We start from the raw sequence: 17,279 nt of genomic DNA, 5'->3' as shown, positions 1-17,279 counted from the left end.
CGGGGCCGAGAAGGTGAAGGCTAAAGGGGCGGACCCAACAGGTGGGCGCCGACGGGGGAGGGACCGACCAAGCAGGTGAGCGCACTCGGGGCTCAGTCTACCGCGCTCCGTGCGCCGACGTTGGTTGGGGGCGGGGCGTCCGGCCCGGGGCGGGGCTCGCCAACCCCCGGGACCCGCCCGCGGCCACCGCCCCCTCCCGGCCCCGCCCCCCACGCCCTGGCGGGGCGGGCAGCGGACCCGCGGCCCGGCTGGCAGCAGCGGCCGCCCGCACTGCGCCCCGGCGGCCGACTTCGCCGCAGCTCTTCGTGCCGCCGCCCGGCCGGCCCCCGCGGGCCCTGCCTGGCCATGGCCGCGGCCACCTCCCCTCCCAGGGCCGAGAGAAAGCGCTGGGGCGGGGGCCGCCTGCCGGGCGCCCGGCGGGGCAGCGCGGGCCTGGCCAAGAAGTGCCCCTTCTCGCTGGAGCTGGCCGAGGGCGGCCCGGCGGGCGGCGCGCTCTACGCGCCCATCGCTCCGCCAGGCGCCCCGGGGCCCGCGTCCCCCACCGCGCCCGCCGCGCCCCCCGCCCCCGCCGACCTTGGCCCGCGGCCGCCGGTGAGCCTCGACCCGCGCGTCTCCATCTACAGCGCGCGCCGCCCGCTGCTCGCGCGCACTCACATCCAGGGCCGCGTCTACAACTTCCTGGAGCGCCCCACCGGCTGGAAGTGCTTCGTCTACCACTTTGCCGTGTGAGTATCGCCGCCGGCGGGACTGGGAGCTTTCCGCGGGGCCGGGGAGGGCGTGGGGGGAGCGCTGTCCCTGTGCCACCTGCTGCCGCCCGAACCTGGTCGGAGCTGCGACTCAGATCAGCCGGGAGGTAAGGAAGGGGTTAATGGGAAAAACAGAAGCAGCGGGGAGCTTGTCTGTTGAAGTTCAGGGACGTGTGGGTCTGACCCCGTGGGGGTGGGAAGCTCCCCGCCGGCGCTGCCCAGGCATGAGTGGGGGGAGCCAGCTGGGAGGAGTGCGCTGCCCAAGCAGGCCCGCTCCTCCCTGGCGGGACGGTCCAGGTGTTAATCCTTCCGCGGGAGAACGGGGGCAGGGGAGAGAGTTCCCCGGGAGGGGCAGGGAGGCAAGAGAGGGCAGGGCCCGGTGCCCCCGCTGGTGCAGCAACATCTCAGACCCTCCCCGGTCCAGGCGGGCCCTGTGGGGCGTCTCCAGGGCAAGCGGAGCAGGGTTGCCCCACAGGGTGGCAGGCCTTGTGGTGTAGGCTGAGGTGTCAGCATGGCCGCGGGGAGTGCCCACGGCGCCGCAAGAACCCAACCAGGCTCTGGAAACCCTGGGTTGAAGCAGAGGAGCCTGGAGGGGACACACAGGGTGGTGGGGAGGAGAGAGGTCGGGCCTCTGATTCCACTGGTCGATCAGAGGAAGCTGTGCGCCAGGCGAAAGCAGCGCCCTATCGGCAGCACCTGCCCCCGCTGCTTCCCAGGTGGCTCTGCTGCCAGCCGCCGCTGCGCGTGCCTGTGTGGGGCAGGGCGGGGCGCGCTGGGACGGGGCCACGTGGAGCCCTCCCCCACCGCTCGCGGCCCTGCTTCCCTGCTGCCTGGCCAGTGGGCTCTTGGTGTGGGGCCGGCCTCTGGCCCGGGAGCCTCGGCTTGGCCATCCCCGGGCTGACCTCGGAGGCTGCTCTGGGGCTGCGCGGGTGACCTCCCTCTGGCTTCCCGTTGGTAGGGGCAGGTGCTCGTCCCTGCCCCCTTGGCGGGCCTGGGGCTGGGAGAGACCTGGCTGGGGGGTGTCCAGGGCCCTCTTTTGTCCCACTCCGGTAGCCACCACCGGAGCCCAGGGAGCAGAGGGCTGGCTTGGAGCACGGTCTCAGCAGGTGCGGCAAGGTGGGGTGGCATGACCTCAGTTCCTCACCCTGGCTCCTCTGAGCGCAGGTGGCACTAGGGTTGCTGCCCTCCCTGCGGAGGGGCAGTCCTTCCAGAGCAGGAGGGCAAGTGGTGGGGACAGTGTCCTCAAGCCTCTTGCCACCGCCCCCCCCCAGTCTCCGCCTGCCGAGGTGTCAGAGGGAGTTTAGCTGTGGCCATGGCTGGTCTGCGGGAGAGGGCGGCCTTGCCCTTGTGTTGGGGTTTGGGGGGATGTTTGCGTGCGCTGACCCTGAGGGATCCTGACCTGGTCTGACTCAGGCTGTTCGAGCGCCCGGCCAACAGCTGGCTCGTGGGTGCTGCTGTGCACGTGGGCTGCCTGCCCCCCAGCCCTCACCTGCTGGACCCCAAGCTCCCGGAGGTGGCCAGGGGCGGGACGGACCCCACAGCCGGTCCTGGAGCAGACCCTGCCCAGCCGCCTCTCTGCCCTGGAACCCTATGTGCCAAGCTGTGGGCAGAGGATCACCAGGCAGTGCAGCAGTGCCTCCGCACCCCTAGGGCTGCCAAGGCGAGAGGCCTGCAGACACCCCACTGGTTCGCGTCCCGGGGTGGTGGGCCCGAGGGTGCGCGCGTTGCCCAGGCCCCCCGGGCGCTGCCGTGCCTGGTGGAGGAAGAAGGCTTGCTGCTCCCCGGAGGAAGTCTCTGCTTACACTTGTGTTTTCTTCCTGATTCTGATTGTTTAGCTCTCGGAAGTTGCTCAGCAGAGTCTGCCTTGCCCAGCCTCCCCAGGAGCTGTAGGGCAGGGGTGGCTTCTGGGGACAGTAGCTGAGTGGCTTCCCCTCGGGGGCCGGAGCTGGGAATGGGGGCCCTCCAAGGGTGGCTTGGTGACCTTGGGTCAGTCTTTTCCCGCTCTCGTCCCCGTCTGTAAGAGGTGTGCCGCAGTCCTCTGTGCAGGGTGGGTCTGCAGGTGGACCCTGGCTAGGCGGGGGACGTGGCTTCCCTGGGGCCCGGGAAGGTGCCCCCTCACCTCCAGGAGGTTGGCAGGGCCCCAGACGCTCTCTGAATTGGCCAGTGTCTCCAGGGGACCTGGGCTCAAGCTGGGAGTGCAGGGGCAACCTGGGACTGAGTGACCAGAGCCTGGCCGCAGCGCTGAGAAAAGGGGTGGACGGTGCCCACCCTGGCCCCGGTGTCGTTCTGAGAAGCGTCCGAGATGGTAGCAGAGAGAGAGCTCTGTCCTTGGTGAGGCAGATGGTGAAACGTGCGGGCTGATTGTTACGACCCAGGCTGAGCTCGGTTTCCGGCCTGGGAAGGATGAGCCCGGCCTTGAAGGGCTGGGGCCTGGGTGGGTGTGGGAGCCGCTGTCCTGCGGGCCCTGCAGGGCTGGGCACACTGTCCCAGGCGCAGCTGGGGAAGCAGGCCAGGATATCCTGTCCCCCTCCTGGTCGGGGAACCCCTGCTCTGGCCAAGAGGAGAGCGGCCCTTCCTGTGCGCGGCCGCCTGCCCCGTCTGCCGGGGTCAGGGGGCGGGAGGCTGCCCCCCCCCGCCTGGCACTGCCCCTGGCCCCCAGCCCTCAGCTGAGGTTCTTCACATCCCCACCGTGCGGCGGCCCCCACTCTGGCTGAGGGCGAGGGAGGCCTGGCCTCCATGCTGATGGGCCTTGGCTGGGGTTGTCTGGTTGGGGAGATGCCTGGACTGGAGAGGGGCCCGGGGACCCCGTAGCAGCCCGCCCTGGCCACTGGGCTGGGCCTCCACAGCCTCCGTCTGTAGAGGCCATGGTGGAGGCTGCCCCCAGCTTCCGCGTCCCTCCTGCCAGGTGGGGGGCTTCCAGTCACAGGAGCCCAGAGGAACCCCCTCCTCCCTCCTTGTCCCTCTCTCTTCTCTCTCCCTCTTCCCCCCGACCTCTCGGGAGCTGCAGGGTGATACATGCAGACTCCTGTCTTCTTCCAGCTGCTCCCACCCATGCAGCCTGGCAGAAGCCCCCGTGCCTCAGTTTCCCCATGCGGGGACAGGTGCCCCTCGCCCCCTCTGTGCGCACCCCCGCTGGTTGGGAGAGGCTTGGAGGTTGTGGGGGGCTGTGGGGAGGTTTGGGGGAGGGCCCCGGAGTGCGTCCTGTCCCTGCCCTCCCGCCACCCCGCCTTCCCCAGGCTCCCGAGGACCTTGCGGTGGCTCTGGCGGCACCTTCAAGCAGGTGTTAATCATTGATGACGCTGGCAGCGTTCCCTGGCGGTTTGCTGGGCCGAGCCCGCCCGCCTTTCTGAAAGTGGAGGCCAGTTCCCTGGTCGCATCCCCCCACCCTGGCCCCTGGTGCCCGTCCCACCCCAGGCAGACCCGCCCAGAAGGGGAGCTGGTCAGGGAGGGCGGAGGGGGCCAGGCTCTGGTCTCCCCACCGTCCCCTTTGAGACGCCCCCAGTTCCCAGTGGAGCTGGGGGAATTCCTTCTGGACCTTCTCCCTGTGTCACCTTCTCCAGGGGCTGGTCCTCTGGTCTCCCCGGCTGTCTAGAGACCCCTCACTACCGCCCCAGACCCAGCCCGCTGTGTTGAGCGCCTCATCGTGGTGTGGCACTAGTTGGGGGACCACAGGTGTCCCTTATGCCAGGGCCACCAGCTGGGGAGGGGGGTCCCGGGAGACCTTGAGGCTCCAAGGGAGGTGGTGGGAGGGGAGGGATGGTCCAGGGGCTGGGAGCGGGGCCAGCGAGTGGCTGGGTGGGCAGGGCCAGTGAGCGCCGAGGTCTGGGGCCTGGAGGCCGCCTGGCGCGGGATGCAGAGTGAGCCAGGCTGTGTGGGAGCTCGGCCCTGGGCAGCGTCCAGGCTTCGTGCCCCAGCGTCGCCCCGTGGCGGGGCCGCCTCCCGAGTCCGCATCCCCTCCTCTGTGGCAGGCGTGGTGGGTGTGGCACCTGCCGGCAGGCTTGCTCAGGTGGGAGGGGATGCCCGCCCGTGCCTGGTTCTGAATCGCCGGCTCCCCTTGGGTTCGGTGCCCGTGGCCTCCGCTTGCACCCGTGGGGGTACCCAGGGCTGCAGGGGTGGGAGGGGCCCATTTGCACTCACAGCCCCCACGCCCTGGGACCTTCCCGCAGCAGGGTCTCGTGGGGCTGGGGCGGGGGCTTTGTCCCGGGGAGGCAGACACGGGAGCAGCTGAGGCCGGCCTGGAGCACCGCGCCCCCCGGGGGGTCCCGGCTCCGCCCGGGGTGTCCGATTCCGATGCCCTGGCTTCTGAAGGTGTCAGGGGCTCGGGCTCCTCCTGCAAAAGCCGGTTCCCAGGTTGGCTCTTCTGGTGTGAACGGGGCTTTGCAGGCCAGTGTGTCCTGGGGGTGCTGCCAAAAGGCAGGTGTGTCCGGCGGGTTAGGAGCCCGCGTCCTGGTTTCTCACCGGCGCCTGGTGCCGTGCGCGGAATGGGGTGGTGCTCCTGAGGGGGGCCCTGGGCTGAGCCCTCCCTGCCTCCTGGTCTGGGCCATGGACCCAGGTAAACTTTGAGGCCCTTCTCAGACCGATGTTCTAAACCAGCTTTCAGCTCGCGTGGCATTTCTCGTGGCTCAAGGCCCTGCCCACGGGTGAGATGGACGGGCTGGGACGGTGTCACGTGTGGCTCCTGTGAGGTGGAGACGGTGTCCAAGGACGCCAGTGTGCGGGGAGAAGGTGCTGGGCCTGGAGGAACGGGGGCCGCGAACCTGAGGCCAGACGAGGGGTTCACTTGCTGCTGGGAAACGCCATGGACGCTCGCGGGTGCTGCTTGGTGCCTGGGCTCCGCTGCGGGGGGAAGAATGAAGAGGACCTTTGTCACCTGGACCCTTCACCTCGGACTCTGTGGATCCAGGCCTGGACGGAGGGTCCAGCGGGCCGACTTCACTCTCCTTGGGGAGGCACCTTGGAGCAAGGGGCAGAGCTTGGAGGCGGCCCGGGGTCCCCGGGGCAGGTTGGGTGACTGTCTGCACTCCCTCCTGGAGGGCAGAGAGGGCCCTGACTTTCCCTCCAGAGGTTCCCCGAGTGCCGGGACAGCCCCACATCTCACGGAAGGCGGGGTGATGGTTGGCAAGGGGCGGGGCCCCAGCTCTGCTGTTGGGCAGGGTGACCGCCTGTGACGCCATGTGCCATTTTTACACGTGGCTTCTGTGATGGGACTTGGCCTCGCGATGGCCAGGTGACCCCAGGTCCCTTCTCTGAGCCCACGTGGGCACTAGCTGGGGTGAGGGTACTGGGGCAGAGGGGCAGCCTGGCTCTCCCCCAGGCCCTGGTGGAAGACGGAGAGGGACGGGCCGGTGCTGTGTGCAAATCCTAGGCCCAGAGAGGGGAGGTGACGTGCCCATGGCCGCACAGCTGGGCATGCTCCAGGCTGCTTCCGATGGTGGGGCCAGAATCCGGGTAGGCCTGATGGCGTCTTGTCCATGTGACTCCCTCCCACCCTGGGTAGGGGTTGTAATGCTGACCCTGGGGTGGCTTGGCCACGTGAGGAGTGGATGCCACCATTTGTCGGGGGAGGGGAGGGGAGGAGGAAGCTGCCTCCTGAGGGCAGTACGTGAGCCCAGAGAGGGCGTCCCGGGACGTGCCAGCATGGCTGGGGCACTGGCTCTCCGCTCCTGGGGCTGCTACCCTGTGGGTGAGTGACTAGCCTTTGGAGGCCTTTGATCTGGCTGCTTTAGGCCTCTTCCCTAAAGCCCTGCTGCCAGAACCGCAGGCTGAGGCTCAGCTCGGAGACCTCCTCCTCCAGGAAGCCTTCCCATGTTGCCCCAGGCAGAGCCATGCCTTCTTTCTTTGCCGTCCCCTTGACCTGGTGCTCGGAGCCCCCATGGTGGCTCAGTCACCCTGGTGCTGTGTGGGGTATTAGTGTGTGCTGGTCTCAGCGCTCCTGGGCGTTAGAGGGTCCGAGTGGGTGGGCAGGGCCAGCCTGTACCTAGCAGGGATAGGCGCTCGGGACAGGGTCACCTGGTGTCTGGCCTTGGTAGCCCAGGGCCCCCCCAACCCCCCGCCCCGAGCCTGGGCCGTGGCGGTCAGCCTGCTGCCGGGCCGCTCCGAGCCCCACAGGCAGGCTGGGCCTGATGACATCGTCTGTGGGTATTTTTATCCAGTGACATTCCTGAGCTTGGGCGGCGGGTGAGCTCAGAAGGCGGTGGGCAGAGGCCGCTGGGACCCTCCCATGGCTACGGGAGAGTGCTGCAGGCCCCTGCGTGTTTGGGGGCGGGGGCTTTCCGGAGCCCTTTCCCCCGGAACTTCTCCGTCTTCACAGTAGCCCTGGCCGGGCTGGGGGTGCAGATCCTCACTGCCCGGGTGAAGAACCTGCAAAGGGAGTGTGTCCCGAGGAGGTGCCGGAACCTCCGTGCAGAGCGCGGTCCCCACTGAAGGATGGACGCGTGGCCCAAGGAGGCGGCACTGCCGTTGCCCGTGGCGGGCTCAGCGCGGGCGGACCGAGCCGTGGTCCCAGGCGCTCCACGGGGGTGTTGGCTCCACCTGTCAGAGCAGGACTTTCCGAACCGCCCCCCCCCCCAACTGCAGGTGCCGTTCTGCCTTGCAGGGGCTGGGGCAGCGGACTCCAGGGCCCGCCCCGCCCACTCTCGGGCTCTGGGCCTGCTCCCCGCTCCCCTTCTCTGCTCAGTGACTTGTGGGTGGGGAAGCAAGCCCCACTGGGCTCGTGCCACCCCCGGAAAGCTGCTCGGCTTCTGCCTGGATGTCTTACGACGCTGATGTTCCCGGCGTCGTGCCTGGTGTGTGCCCGCTGGCCCTTACCCCGCCTCTGCAGAGGCTCCCTCCGCCGCATCCACGAGGCGCCCGACGGCCACCCGCTTCAGACTTCCCGAAACGCTGGCCTCATGCCTGCCGCTCACCTCGGGCGGCCTCCCGGCTGCCCCTGCCCACCGGGTGCCAGTTCACTGGGGAGCAGGGGCTGTGGGCGTCCCCCAGGGTCTCTCAAGGGTGGGCTCCCTTCTCTGCTTCCTCTGAAAACCACGCCCTCGGGCGGTTCCTCCACATTGTCCTGCCGAGTTTGCTGCGGAGTGCCGTGCGGAGATCTAGAGAAAGTCAGAAAAAGCGGAGAGTCCCCACCCTGCCCCCGAGTCCGTTCAGCCCTGGAACGCTCCTCCGTGTGGAGATAGATGCCCGGCCACGCGGGGACCCCCACTTCACCCCACCCCGGTCTGGGCCAGGGGCAGCCTCCTTCACTGCCAGGCCAATCGTAACCCTTCCATCTGGGAGGGGCCCGCAGAAGGAGCCCTGACCCAGAGGGACAGGCCCCTGCCTCCCAGAGGGCCCCACCCGGCAGAGGGAGCAGCTGGGGGTCCCCGGGGCACCCAGAAGAGCTTCGGGTGGTGCCTGCGCAGCCCTGGAACCACGTGCTCGGAACGTGTCAGCTTGGTGGGTCACGTGGTCTGGGTTTCTGTCCCAAGACATCCGCAGCTGGTGTCTCGCAAAAGTCGCATCTGCGCTCTTGGCCGGGCCGGCTCAGCATGTTGGCTACTAAAAGCATCGTGACACTGACATGTGGACAAGCAACAGGACAGAATAAAAGATCCACGTACAGACGCAATTGCGAGTGAACGTTTAGCCAACATATAGGCAGCATCTTCACCCCATGGGGAGAAGTTGGGGGGTTTCTAATAGGTGACGCTTCAGGAAGAGCAGGTGAGGCTGGACCCGCTCCTCACACCGCACGCTGGGATGGATGGGCCCCAAGTGGTCGGAAAACCACTCAGGCACCGCAGGGAGGCACGGGGGACCCTCTGCAGTGCGAGGGCGAGAGGGTGGGGAGGCTTCTCTGTGACTCCAAAGCCAGTGCGTTTAGGAAGAGGCTGTATGAGAAAGAAGAGGTTTGTGCGTGATGCCACCATCTGGTGGGCAGTAAAGAGACCGGTGGAAATCCGGGGAGAGACTGTGGCACATGCGCCGGGTTAATAGCTCTAAGATAGGAAGCGTTTCCGAAAATAGAGAAGAAAAAACCCAGTGACCCCACAGAAGACAAGCAAGAGCTGTGAGCAGAGCACTGTTCACAGGAAAAGTGGCTGGTGAGGTAGCCCTTAAACGTGTGAGAAGATGCCGACCCACTCGCCATCAGAGACGCGCAGACACGGGCTTCGCTGGGGTCCCACCAGGCTGGCAGCAATCCAGAAGCCTTTATAGACACGTGTGGCTGGCGGCCGCCGAGGCTCTGGGGCAGCAGCGGTCGTGTTGCTGGAGGGTCTGCAACATGGTAGAATCCGTGGGGAGGAGGATGAGGCAACGCGTGGCACGGATATGCCTGCCTGTACCCTCGGGCCCAGCAATCCCACTTCCAGGGACCTATCTTGAAGAGATTGGCAAAAAAAAAAAAAAAAAAAAAAAAGGGAGTACACCTGCGCAAGGCTGATTGTTAAGGCATTCTTTGGAAAAGCGCAAGATGGAGAACTCAGATGCCAGCCTGTAGGAAGCAGGTTGGGTCGGCTGCGTGCAGAATATCGTGCAGGTGTGGAAAAGGGACCGTGCAGTCTTCACGTGCTTTTGTGGAGTGATTACCAGGAAGTATTTTTACGTGGAAAAAACCCCACCACACACACACAGTGGATAAAAGTATAACAAGCTGCTGCCCCTTTAATTAAAGGGTACACTAATATAGATATACTTACTTTATATTAAGAAACAAAAGCAGTAGAAGGGTAAACCGAAACTTATAAAAAGTTACCTCTGGGTAGGGGGACATGACAGAACCCAAATGTCTCTGAGGATGATGAGATAGTTTTATAGATTTGACTTTGGAACTTTGTAAATACTTCCCGTAACTTTAAATATAAAAGCAACTCCTGATCTCATAAATCCCTAAATAAATCTTAACGAGAAAAAGTCCTTCAAAACCGTAATGAAACAGATGACCCTAAGTCTGCACTGGGGTGGAATAATCCCCAGAAAGACCTTATCTCGGGGGACCTGTTGCCGGTGGGTTCAGAACGAGTAGAGCTAGGTGTGTGCGTGTGCGCTGTTTTTAGTCCTGGTGTCACGGTTGTGATGGTATTTGTTTTATTATTCTAAGGCCCTTGCGTGGGAATCATGGGGTGAGGCTACTGAGGAATTCTGTTGGTGTCGCTGAGAGCTGGAATGTTGAGCACAGACGGAGCCGATGAAACTTAGGTGATGCTAAGCGAAACCCTTCAGCCTGCATGTGGTGAGCAAGCGTCAGCATGTGTTCACGATGATTTTGTTTAAAAACCGCTTCTCTGTTTACATGAAAGGGCTAGAAAGAAGGGCTGGCTCGTTGCTATGAGCATCCCTGGCCCCCAGGTTGTGGCCCCCAGGTGCCCTTTCCCCGGAGGGAAACCAGGGGTCCCGGAGAAACGTCTGCATCCAGGTCTGGGGCAGGAAACATACAAGCTGAGCCTGGACCATCGCGCCGCATGGGAAAACAGGAGCGGCATCAAGGCCCCTGGGGCCACGTCTCAAGGACTTGGAGTCAGCTGAAGGATGTGCCCACGGGCTGCATCACGATAAGTGGAGAGTAAGGCCGTCCTCAGTGGACTGATGGCCTCACGAGGAGCTTAAATCCCAGGCTGGACCCTGCATCCATTTGTGGGCCAAACCAGTGGCCGCCTTTGGAGGGTAGTAGGGAGGCCACTGCTTATTTTGAACCCCAGCAAGTAAAGGGAGAAGACACAGCCCGGGTCCTGCTTCCCCACATGCGGCTGCACCTCAGGGAAACCACACAGCCGGTGAGGTCCTGCCTCTGGGATCCCAGCTGATGCCTGACCAGGCGACTCTGGGGCTGAAGCGTCGCCGTGGCCTCCTGCTGGGGTCGTGGGTTCGGCTTTGAGTCTCACGGCTGCTGAGGTCTCCAAAGCAGAGACGGCCAGACACCCTGCGCCTCTGGAATTTTTTGCACAGAGACCATAATAAATCAGTTACTTGCAGACTCATATCAAAACCCTATCAGTGAGTGGCAGTGAAAGGACTCCCACTGACTCTGCATGATGGTGAGTTGTATAGTGGTTTCATTATATATGACAATGTAATAATAATAGAAATAAAGTGCACGATAAATGTAACATGCTTGAGTCATCCCAAAAACACCTCCACCCTGCCACCCCCAGGTCCGAGGACAAATCGTCTTCCGTGAAACCGGTCCCTGGTGGCAAAAAGTTTGGGGACCGCTGACCTACAGGACAAGAGGCCTGATTTCTTCAATGAATAAATGAGGAAGAAATAAAAAAAAAAAGAGGGTGTGGGAACATACAGATTGAAAGAGTCCATAAGAAGCATTTAGGGATCGGTTGTGACATGACCTTAGGTCGTGATTAAACACATCGAAAAAGCCTTGTTCCCAGTCACCTAGTTCAGGGACACTGCCTTTTTGCCACGAGTGTCGCTGGCCTGTGGCTGTGCCGTCCTGGTGTTTCATCCACAGGGTCTGAGTGGTTCCTTCCCTTTCCAGGCAGGGACAGGGCCTTCAGGGGTCCCAGGGGCCGTGGAGCAGCCTGGTTAGACCCAGCTCCCCGACTCCCTGAGGCCCCTCGGCCGTAAGATGGGGGATGGAGGAGATAGGAGGTCCTGCCTCTGCAGCTGGGGGGAGGGCCATCTCTCTCCCAGGCATGGGGCGTTCTGGTTTCTTGTTTGGGGGCCTTGGCATCCTGTCCACTGGCTGGGCTGAGGCCCTGAGCCCCTTCCTGTGGACGGGAGCCCTGCTGCCGGAGGGAGGCCCCGTTCCTCCATGCTGCTTCCCAGCCCCTGACTCCAAGCTTCCCAAGTCTCAGGAATTTGAGGCCTGTGGTTGCTGTGGAATAAGGGGAGGGTCTGGGACCCCTGGGCCAGCGCAGGGCACCGTGTGGAGTAGGTACCCCCGGGGGGGTGGGTGGATGGACAGGGGGAATGATGGATGGATGGCTGTGTGGGTGGATGGACAGGGGGACAGGTGGCTGGATGGCTCCACGCTGGTCCCAGCACTCACCAGGTGTACCGGTCAGCCGTCTGCTGTCCTGAGAGGGGCGTTCTGGACATGGTCTATAGGCGGTGTGGCTTTGGCCACACTTGTCCCCAGTGTGGTTGGGTAGACCGGCTGTCGGGTCAACCTAGCCAAAGCCCAAGACCTGGAAAGTGACAGAGTGTCCTCGGCGGGGAGACCTAGCCCTGCCGTCTTTCCGGGGTTCCCAGACCCAAAGGCCGTCTCTGTGGGCATTGGTTTGGGAAGCCATGGGAGCCGTCTGTGGCCTGGATTCTGGGTAAATGGGGGTGTGGGTGGGTCGCCATGCTGTCCCTGGGGCTGCCCGGCTGCCGTGTGTGAAGTGGACGTGAGCATGGCTGGCCGGCGGGGCCAGTGCCCGGGCTGCGCTCTCTGGGGCTGAGTCTCAGTTCCCCTCCTCCCTCTGTCTAGTCTCATCGTGGACCTTGCGCCGGCCCCGTGGGCTCCCAGGGAGGGCCTCAGTTTCTAGGCTGTGCACACGGAGCCGTGTGCAGTGTTGGCTCCGGTTGGGGTGGCAGCCCTCATGGCCCGCCCCACCACATCCCCTGGAGACCCTGCCGTCACTGCACGTGGCCATCCTGTGGGTGCTTCCTGCTCGCCTCCCATGTGCCCCAGGGGTAAGGGTGACCCCAATGAGAATCAGACAGCTCGGGGAGGCCGGACGGTGGTGAGGGACCTGGTGGGGCGGGCAGGAGGCCGGGAGTCCTGGTTTCTGCTGAGCGCGGCCAGCAGCCGTGTGGGGTCCTAGGGGCGAGGGTCCCAGCCTGGTTTGAGACCCTCGAGCTGCTGAGTGGGGGGGAGGGGAGAGGGGGAGGGGGAGAGGGGGAGGAGGGAGGGGGAGGGGAGGAGGGAGGGGGAGGGGGAGGGTGGGGAGGGAGGGGATCAGGGCAGATTCCAGGAGGCCCCAGTTTGCGTGTGATCAGAGTGGGGAGTCCCGACACATGGCTGTACTCCTGGCCTGTCCCTGACCTGCCGTGTGCCCTGGGGTGACCGTGTGACCCCCTGTGTCCCTGGAGAGGCCCGTCCCTACCCCACCGGGCTGAGGATAAAACAGGAGATGGGGCGGGCGAGAAGCCCCCAGAGGTGGAGGCCGCTTTCTGTCCTTCCCCAGCTGGCCCCCTGGATCGGGGCCCAAGGTCCCGCGTGCAGCTTGGCGGGGGTGTGGGCGCCTCCCGGGCAGCGCTGGAACGTTCTGGCTGCCCTTGGCACGAGGGGGAGGGGCGAGGCTGGGGGCTCTGTGGGCCTGGCTGGCCTCGTCCCCAGGACAGGCCCCACCTCCGTGCTCTTATCAAGGTCTCTGGCGGACGGCCCGCCACCTCCGAGTCACGCCGCCCCGGGGTGTCCGTGGGCCTTTCCAGCCTCTTCGGGCAGGCGGGCCTCTGGGGCGGGCTCTCCGTGCCCTGTGATGGGGTGACTCGCTCGCTCAGGGACGGTGGAGACCGTGGGGCTGAGGTCTGAGCACGTTGGGAAGACTCGAGGCTCCGGGCAGCAGCCTCCCACTTCCCGAGACCCCAGGAGGTTGCCCGGGAGGGCGTCAGCCCCGCGGCAGCTGTCCGGGCCCCTGGCTGCGCCCAGTCGCTCCGGGGTCCATCCCCACGGGACCACCTCCCCAGGAATTGCTCGGCAAACTCACCACAGGGAAGGTGGGAGCCAGCCCCCTGGGCGCTGCCCGTTGGGCATGGGGTTTGGTTTAACAAAAGGGGGCCCAGGACAAAGGGCCCTGTCTTTCCAGCAGGCAGCGCTGTTGAAAGGACGGCACGAGGCAGAGCGGGGTCAGGACGCTGGGGGACACTTTGGGACAAGTACAGCCTGGACGGGGTGTGACAGGAAGGCAGTGCCCCCTGGCAGCAGGCGGCAGGCCGCGCGCTCACCGGGGCCCAAACGCAAGGCCGTGCAGGTGGGGGACGGTCGAAAGTGGACGCTGAGGGGTTCCTGGTGGTCAGCGCCGGGTGTGGGTTCTGGGTTGCAATTTTTAAACTTTTGCTTCCCTGAATTTTCTACTTTGAAAATACTGGTCGTTTAAGAAAATAATAAAGCGTCGTTTTTATTAAGATGAGCAGCAGGCACGCCCCAGGAGGGTCCCGGGGCCCCTGGTCCTTCTTGCGGCTGAGAATCCTCAGTGGCTTGAGCTCCGTGTGGCACCAGGGGGGAGTCACGGGGGCGCGTGCCCGGCGGGGTCTGGCACTGCCTCCACATCGGACCGGGGCAGGCCTGGCTCCCAGGTCCTGCCCTTGGGGAGACAGCGGGGTGGGAGTTGCCAGGGTGGGCAGGGCTGCCGTGTAGGGGACCCCAGCTTCTCTCACGGGATCATGATTGCACGGCCCATGTCGGGGTCCCACTCGGCCCAGGTCTGGGGTGACGTGGAGGGCAGACCTCGGGGGGGTCCTGCGCAGAGACAAAAGGAACCAGCCGTCGGGGCGGAAGTCCCTTCAGAGGCCTCGGGCCTGCGGAAGGAAGGGCATCCCTGGGGCCTGGACAGCAGGCTCACAGCACCGCTGTGGCCTGACCCACGTGCCCAGCCCGGGAGCCTGGCTGCCCATCCAGGAGGGAGGCCCTCGCTGCAGCCACAGCCCTTGGGGCGGTTCCCTGTGACGGTGGCCGGCTGCCCTCTGCCCAGCCACGTGGCCTGAGACCGCTGGTTCCGCCATGGCCAGGCCAGTCGTGGGGTCTGAGCAGGAGGGAGTCACACCCACCGTGGCGGGGGCACCTGATGGCCCCGCAGCTTGTCAAAGTGGGTGGAGGCCCAAAGGGGACAGACACAGGGTCACATCACTGGTGGGGGGCAGGGCTGGTGTCGGACCCCTTCCCAGGACTGTCCCTTGCTTCCTGAGTTGCTCTGTGCACCCCCCAGCCTGTGCTGGCCGCTCACCCTGGTCCTGCCCACCCCAGGGATCCTGCCCTGAGGGGAGGGGGGCCTGCTGGGTGTTCGCGTGGCTGCTAGGGCCGCTTTGCCTGCTGGTGGCCGGAGCGGGCGTCCTCCTTCCTGGATGTCCCCAGGGTGTCTGGGCCTGGCGCTGTGCGCAGTGTGGCCCAGCCTGACGGGGCCGGCTGGCCTTGGTGCTCTGCCTCCCACATCGCGCTGCTCCTGGGGCACTCCCGGCCAGGAGCTTCTGGGGTGGGGGGCTTGAAGGGGTGGCTTCCGGTGGCCCTGCAGCCCGACGCTTGCTTTGTGGGACAGGGCGTGTGCCGTCGGGCCCCGAGCCTGGGCAGCCCCCGCGGGACGGGCCAGCCCGTCTGCCCACCAGCAGCACTTCCGGAGCGGGAAGGTCGTCCTGGGCTTGACGGGCCTTGGCGGGAGCTGAGCCTCCCCGGCTGGTTCTGGATTTGGGCGGTTCCTGGCAGCACCTGCCTGGCTGGTAACACGACCCCGTCCTTCCTAGGGAGCTGGGTGACCACACCAGCGTTGCCTCCCCGGGGTGGGGACTGGGCGTGTGGGCACCGCTCCCTCCAGTCCTGGGTTGAGGCTGAGACCGCGGGTTGCCCCAGGGGACTCAGGAACTAGTTGGTGAGGCCTCTGCTCGGGACGTGTTGCCAGTGAGGCCGGACGGTGACCTTCCTTGTGGAGGAGGTGCAGACACACTGTGGCCCTGGGGGGCACCAGGCCCCGGTGGGAGAAGGGGCCTCCGAAGGCCAGGGGACGCCTTGGCCGAGCTCCGGCCTGGACGGCCGCGTGTCGGTGAGGAGGCCCCCTCCCAGGCCTGTCCCTGGCACACCTTCCACTTTGCAGGAGCTCCGTGGGGGCTTGCAGCGCGCGAGTCCTGGAGGAAAGCGGGCACCAGGCTCCTCTCCGGTCCTGGGGCCTCTGTCCTCAGAGGGGTGAGGGGCTGGCAGTGTTGCCGTCCCCTGGGCTTGTCCTGGAGTGTTGGTCAGGGTGGCACTGTGGATGTCTGCCTGGCCTCGGGGCTTGGTCTCTGGTGTCAGTCTCGCCCCAGGGAACACGACCCAGACCAGGAGGCTGGAAAGCCCTTTGGGAGCTCACTGCTGGCAGGCCCTGCCTGTGGCCGGGTGCTGCCTGGAGGGGGAGGGTGGGGCGGGGTTGGGGGTGGTGGGGAAGCGTTCCTGCCTCTAGGGCAGCCGGCGGGGAGGGGTTGGCGTGCTGGTGGCTTAACTCGCAAGGCCTCAGCTGTCTTATCTGGATCTGCGATTGTGATAGCTTTCGGTTTATAGAGCAGGTTCCCCCGCCACCGCCAGCGCTCCTGACCGACATTTTTATCTGGATCATTCCCTGGGGGGAGGGGCAGCCTGTGCTCTGCAGGGGGTCAGCAGCATCCCTGACCTCGGCACCCACTGGATGCCAGTAGCGTCCGTCCCGAGCTGTGACAATTAAAGCATCTCCAAACATTGCCCCGTGTCCCTGGGGGGACAGAGTGCCGGGTTCAGAACCCCTGCTTGCAGAGAAAGTGTCGGGAGGATCGGAAAGGTCAGCGCACGGCAGGCCTGGAGACACCGGGCAGGTGGACGCCGCGTGCAGCCCTGCCGTGTGCACGGTGCCATCGTGGCGGGAGGGTGGTGGTCTGCTTGAAGGGTGGGCCCAGTCCACAGTCAGCTGAGCCAGCGGGCCCGTTCCCCTGGTCCCACGGGGTCCTTGCCTTCTGGTGCGGGGAGCAGACCCGGGAGAGGCCCTCGGTGCTGATGAAGAGCAGAGCTGGGAGGGGACGGGGCCGCCCCGGGGCTCTCAGCCCCACGGGGACAGCTGGCCACGGGCTGCGCGCTCTCAGCGTGGTGTCCCACTCGGGATTTAGGGACATACATCCAAGCCAGACCCTGGGACATCCTGAGATGACACTACGGTCCTCGGCCGGTTGGGGTGGGGTCGGCATCCACGCTGAGGCCCACGAGCCGCCCCGGCCCTGGAAAGGACTCGGTCTTCAGCCCCTGCCCGCCCTCTAGGTGCCCCGCGTGTGCCTTGGGCCCGGGCCTGAGCCCGGGCCTCCCTGCAGCCCCCAGCCCCCTCCCGCTTTGGTGTTCTGGGTCTGCAGTGCTGTGTGATTTGGGTCCCAACTCAGCTGAGGCCTCGCCCCACAGGCGCTCCCCTGGGGGACTGGCCTGTGCCCCAGGAGTGCCCAGTGGGCAAGTGAGGCCCGGTGGACCCACCCTGCCACCCTGTCCCTCCTGCCCCGGCCGTACCCTTTGCACTTGACCAGCCCAGACGCCGTGGCCCACCTGTGCCCTCTGCAGCCAGCCTCGCAGGCTCCCAGAGGGGCTGAGGGTCCCTGCTGGTCGCTCTGGGCAGGTCGGGGTGATAGTGCCAGGCCTCTGCTGCCCCCACCCGGTCCCTGCACTGCTCGTGCACCCCGAGGGCCCACCCCACACCCTCCCAGGGCCGGTACTGAGCAGGGCCCGGTGTAGCCAGGGGTCTTCCCGGGCCGCTGCGGGACCCTGTGCACACTGCAGGGGGCCGGGTGGGGCTGGAGCCTGAGGGAGGGGCTCTCAGAGGTGGCAGGAGGCGAGAGGGTCCAAGCTGTGGCCGGAGAGCCGGGCAGGGCTGCTCCGCTGGCCCGGGGTCGTGGGCAGTGAGTTTGCCCCCCGCCGCGGCTCCT

The 17,279-nt window shown here is 65.8% G+C and overlaps 1 protein-coding gene across 3 annotated transcripts in view; it reads left to right on the top strand.

Annotated features, from left to right (window-relative positions):
• Positions 1 to 345: 345 nt before the first annotated feature.
• The window catches only part of KCNQ1 (potassium voltage-gated channel subfamily Q member 1), a gene marked incomplete at both ends in the record, with an annotated part of 346,929 nt that continues 329,995 nt past the window's right edge, over positions 346 to 17,279 (top strand). For all 3 annotated transcript variants that reach the window (XM_082660290.1, XM_082660289.1, XM_082660288.1), the window contains one exon: positions 346 to 725. In XM_082660290.1, the coding sequence (XP_082516416.1) occupies positions 346 to 725 (380 nt within the window). The remainder of the gene's footprint in view (positions 726 to 17,279) is intronic.

Source organism: Grampus griseus (assembly GCF_964374135.1).
Source record: "Grampus griseus genome assembly, chromosome: 8".
NCBI classification, from domain to species: Eukaryota; Metazoa; Chordata; class Mammalia; order Artiodactyla; family Delphinidae; genus Grampus; species Grampus griseus.
The sequence above is the reverse complement of the archived record's forward strand: the minus strand, read 5'-3'. Positions and strand labels throughout refer to the sequence as shown.